This window comes from Entamoeba histolytica, genomic scaffold, assembly GCF_000208925.1.
Source record: "Entamoeba histolytica HM-1:IMSS scf_1104750516787 genomic scaffold, whole genome shotgun sequence".
NCBI lineage: Eukaryota > Evosea > Mastigamoebida > Endamoebidae > Entamoeba > Entamoeba histolytica.
Genome location: NW_001915347.1, coordinates 1,436 through 7,170, shown reverse-complemented (window position 1 = coordinate 7,170; position 5,735 = coordinate 1,436). Strand labels below are relative to the sequence as shown.

At 22.6% G+C, this 5,735-nt stretch overlaps 1 protein-coding gene across 1 annotated transcript; it reads right to left on the bottom strand.

Annotated features, from left to right (window-relative positions):
- Positions 1 to 433: 433 nt before the first annotated feature.
- On the bottom strand, positions 434 to 4,501 carry EHI_034210 (protein kinase domain containing protein; the record flags this gene model as incomplete). Its single annotated transcript, XM_646349.2, has 1 exon — positions 434 to 4,501. The coding sequence occupies one exon, from the start codon at positions 4,499 to 4,501 to the stop codon at positions 434 to 436; it is 4,068 nt and encodes a 1,355-aa protein (XP_651441.2).
- Between the last annotated feature and the right edge of the window lie 1,234 nt (positions 4,502 to 5,735).

The window sequence follows — 5,735 nt, the reverse complement described above, 5'->3', positions numbered from 1 at the left end:
ACTACAATACAAGAAGAAACAATACAATAAGAAGAAATAACATTTTCATAACCTTTACAAGAAATTATTTTAATAAATAAGTGAATAATGAGAGAGGTGATGATATGAATAAGAAACATGAAAGAATAACAAGAATGTATTGAAATAGAAAGATATGAAGAAATCTAATGATTTAAATATGAGATAAAGAGAAAGAATAATAAGACAAATAAAATAAATTAGATAAGAAATAAAGTAGTAAATTATAAGAAATGAATATTCAGAAGAATAAAAATCAATCCATTAAGAAAGATTAATACATTGATATGAAGAATAAAGAAGAAATTAAAGAGATATTATTTTAACCCACTTGATTCTTTAAAAACATTTAAGTTTTGATTATTTGATTTCTTTAATTAAAAGATTAAAGCAACAAAATAAAGAGTATTTTAATTTATTCTTTACTTTCAATTCCCTCTAACATTCTTACAATTTCATCTATCGTTATTCTTTCTTTTGGTTCTTGTTGCCATGATTTTTCAATAATTTCTTTTATATCTTCTTCTACTTCTTGTATTATGTTTGGTCGTTTACCTATTGTGATTGTATCTGCAATATCCCATGGATGTGGATATAATGTTTTAGGAAATGGATCTTGCCATATAATGATTTGTAACATTGTTATTGAAAATGAATATATATCTGATTGCATTTTGTAATGTTGACGATTTAACACTTCTGGTGCCATGTATTTTGGTGTTCCTATTCCTTTTGTGAATGTCATATTTGTCATCATCATATTAATATTTCTTGCACTTCCAAAATCAGTTAATTTACAATTAACTTCAATGTTATCATCAAGTGATACAACAAGGAAATTATCTGGTTTAATATCTCGATGTAATATTCCATTTGAATGAAGATATGAAATTCCTTTTGCTCCATCTATCATAAATTTGATTCGTATTTTCTTTGATATTTCTGTAATGTTTCTTTTATTCATTATATCTTGTATTGATCCATATTTTGCAAATTCTGTTACCATACATATTTTATTAGGAATAAATACTGCTCCATAAAATTGAATAATATATTCATTTCGAAATTTATCTAACATTGCTACTTCTTTCTCAAATTCTTTCTTTTTATCTTCATTTTCTTCAACTTGTTTCATTTTCTTAATTGCTACTTTATTTCCTCTAAATTCTCCAACATAAACAATTCCAAATGATCCTTCTCCTATTTTCTTTTCTTCTTTTATTTCATCGGGATCAAGTCGTGTTGATATTTCTGTTTCTCCTTTAATAGAAATACTTTTGATTGTTTCTTCTTGTGCTTTATTAAGTGTTTTACTAATTATCATTATTTTATCTTTGATTTTAGCTGTACATTTGATTGTAATGAATACTTCAAATTCACATGCATATCCTCCTTCAATTGTAATGACATTTGGGTTTGTTCTAATTGAATATTTCTCATTTTCTTCTTTACTACTTATTTGTATCTTCATCTTTTCTTTTTTATCATTTCCAATACAAATTAATTCTCGTATTTCTTCATTCACTTTAATTTCTTCTCCTTCTTGAAGTTCAATTTCTTTCTTATTTGTTAATATTCCATCTCCAAGTGATATGAATCTAATATTTGATTGTGTTATTTTGAATATTGTTGTTGTTTTCTCTCGTTCTTTCTTTTCTTTTCTCTTCATTATGTAATTAACCATCATTATTATCATTACAATTGTTATAATAATGATAATAACTATAATAATGACAATTATCATTATCATCCACCATACTACTTCTTTATTACATTCATTTCCTTCTTCATTCGTTCCATACCAAAATGAACATTTCCAACATTTATTATTCTTTACTTCTTTACATTTATTAATATCTAAATAGTAAATACATTCTTTATTTTTTAATATATATTCATCTCTACAACTATTACATTCATTATTTATTGAACATCTTGTACAATTCTCTTTACATTTCGAACATTCTTTATTTATTAAATAATATCCTTCTGAACATTCTCTACATCCATATTCTTTATCTATTTCTCCTTTACATCCTTTAACTTCGTCTATTGATTTACATTCTCCTATCCAACTCATGAAATATCCATCTGCACATGTTGTACATTTATCTTTTTGATTGCATGTTGAACAATTTTCTCCACATTCTGAACATCCTTTCCCATTTCTATAATATCCTTTATTACATATTCCACATCCACTTCCATCTGCTAATAGTTGTAAACATGTTCCATTTAATTCTTTATTTGATTGACATGTTCTATTACTACTTAAATATTTATCACTAGAACAACTCATACAATATGTAGATGAACCAAAACATGTTGTACAATTATCATCACATTTTGAACATTTCATATTTGTTGTTAAATAATATCCATCTGAACATCGTTTACATCCATATGTATTTTGTTCTTCACAATTTTCTATTGTTGTATTAATACATTCTCCTTTTGAATTAGGTGAATATGTTGTTAAACATTCAACACATTTTCCATTAACATATGATTCATTTAAACAATTTGAAATATTGTAATTACATTTTCCATTTTGATCTTTTATCTTTCCTTCTTCACATGTTTCATTTATACATGTATTATTATCTAATTGTTGTTCATATTTACATTTTAATTCAATATCATCTGAATTACATATTTCTGATTCTGTACATTCTATACATTGATTATTCTTGATGTATTTTCCATTTTCACAATATATTTCTTGGTTCTTTCCATTTTTATTTTCTTTACTTTCACATGTTCCATTATTTAATGTATATTCATTTGAACATGAAACACATTCATTTCCTTCATAATAACATTCTTCTTTATCTTTAACACATGTATTATTTTCTATTTTATATCCATTTAAACATTTTAAACAATAATTTCTTTCTGACTTCGTACAATTATTCATTCTTTTGCATTCTCCATTTACATTTACATATTCTTCTCCACAATGATAACAATGTGTTTCATTTCCAAATTTACATCCACTCGGATTTTTAGTACATACTTGTGTATTTAAATTAAGATAATACCCATAATCACATTCAACACAATGGTTTTGATTATTTAATTTAGTACAATGTGAATTTTCTTGACATTCATGTTTTGAATTAAGATAATATCCATTTTTACAATTAATACATTTAAATGCTTCATTTGATTTACCAGTTAAAACAACACAATTTGGAAATGGATTAATTAGTGTTATACTTTCATCAATTATCATAATATTATTATTACCTTTACCATTAATAGTTAGTGTTGTTGATATAGAAGAAGTAGTGAAATAATAAATACAATCACTAACAAAAGAATTACAAGTGAGATCACCATTTATAATTAAATTGAATGGTTTATTTGATTGATTTGATAAATGTTTTATGTGGTTACTTCCATCAATTTCTAATGTATTTGTTTCTGAATTGTATTTAAATTGTGATTTATTATTTTGTTTTCTAATATTCGTAATTTCAAAATTATTAAATTTTATCATTTGGTTGTACTTGTTGATTGATGAAAGTGAATTTATTGATAATTTAACATTATCATCAACATTAATTTGTTTAGCATACACAAAGTTATTTAATGTAATGTCATGGTCAATATGAAGAATTGTATTGCCGATAGTAGTATTATAAAAATTTACTGATGTTAAACTTGATTGAATATTAAGAGTACATTCATTTCTATTATCATCACATGGACAATGTGGATAATTAAATATATAATCACCTCTTCCTGAATATGATGGTGAATAATCAGTACCAATCATTGTACAAATAACATTTTTATCTAAATCAATTCCATTTGGACAAAATCTCATTAACCTCTTATTTGATAGTAAATATGCTGTACCATCTGTCATACTAAGTCCTTTATCAAAGTCTTTTGGTAAATAATGATTATATGATTTTTTATCAAAATCAAGTGCAGTGTTATTATTAAATGACATCACATCAAAACATTGTTTATTACCACCTGGATTTATAATTTCAAATCCTTTATATGTTGTAGTTGTTTTGTAAAGATGTATCCAATTACTATTCCAAATAATTAATTGAGGTTGATTTAATGATGGAGTTGTTTCAAATGTAATTACTCGTTCAAATGAGACATTACCATTCCAATTTATTTTAGAATTTTTTCCAATGTTAAATTCTTCTCTTGTATGAAATTTACCATTTAATGTAATTTGAGAATGTTTTTGAATATAAAAAGTCTTTGCATTCCAATAATCCTTTGAACTTGTCATTGTAAAATTACCACTAAAATATGTACTTTTACATTCCATAGGTTTAGTTAAAGAATAAGTGAAGTTATACGTAAAATGATATGAATAATCATTATTAGTTGTTTTGCATAGTGTATCAATTTTATTATTAAATCCATCTTCAAATTTATCTCCTGATGGAATACAATCATAAGCTTTAGCATGAATACAAATAATCAATAATATAATATAATATATTAACATAAATGAGTATGAAGAATAACAATATGAGATTATTTGTGATGATTATATTTTCTTTAATTTTTATTATTTTGAATTTTTTGTTGAATTTTTTTATTTTATACGATAAATAGATTATTAAAATATAATAATTTATTATTTGTTTTTATTATTAATTAGTAATTTCTTACAACAAAAAAAAGAAAACCATGAGTTTTTGATTAAATATTGGATAATTGTTTCATTTAAATCATTATTTTATTTATTGAACATATTATCGTCTTTTTATTTTTAAACTGTTCATTCGATGAATGATAAAATAAATATGTGTAATATTATACAAAACAATATGTATTGATTATTTTTCTTCTTTTTGTAAAAATAACGATAGATATAAATAGAATTCATGTGTTACATAAATAGAAACATTTAAATTTAGCTCAATCCATTTTAAAACTGCCACTGAAAGGAACTAATTGATTTTGCCTAATTTAATATATTAGTCAGTTTGTTTAGTGTATTTGTTGTATTAAATGTGATGATATTAAAAATGGTAAATTAGGTAGTTAATGTATTTAATTTCAGTTGTATTGTTCAAAACAACAATAAATAAGAATAACCAATTCAATGGTTCGTTATTAGATGTAAATGAAAAGACTATAAAATCAGAAGAACTTCAGTTATAATGTTTATTTGAGTAATATTCATTGATAGTAATTATTATTATTAAAATAAGTGAAAATAAACAAATTATTAATTAAGTTGAATAATACTTTAGATAGGATGAAATAAAATATTCATTTAAATTTATTTAATTTATTATTTATTATTTTATTTTCATTAAATTAAATTAAGTTAAGTTATATAATTTCTACTTATTTTATTGAAAATCAAATTAATATTTAATTTATATTATTCTATTTATTTTTATTGTTTATTCTATTATTTATTTCATTTTATTCATTTTCATTGTTTTATTATCTCTTTTATATTATCTCTACTGTTATGTTAATTATTATTTTCATTTTTCAAAATCAATTTTATGTTAAAATGAATTTAATTCATTTATTGAATTAAACGCTCATTGTTATTTACTATTACTTTGATATTCTCTTGTGTACAAATGTTTTATTTCTCATTTATCTTTAATTATGTCTGTGTTTATTATTTCATAGAATTTTATCATTTTATTTCTATTTATTGTTATTATTATTTTCTATTTTATCAGACTATAATTAAATCCATTAGAATATTTACT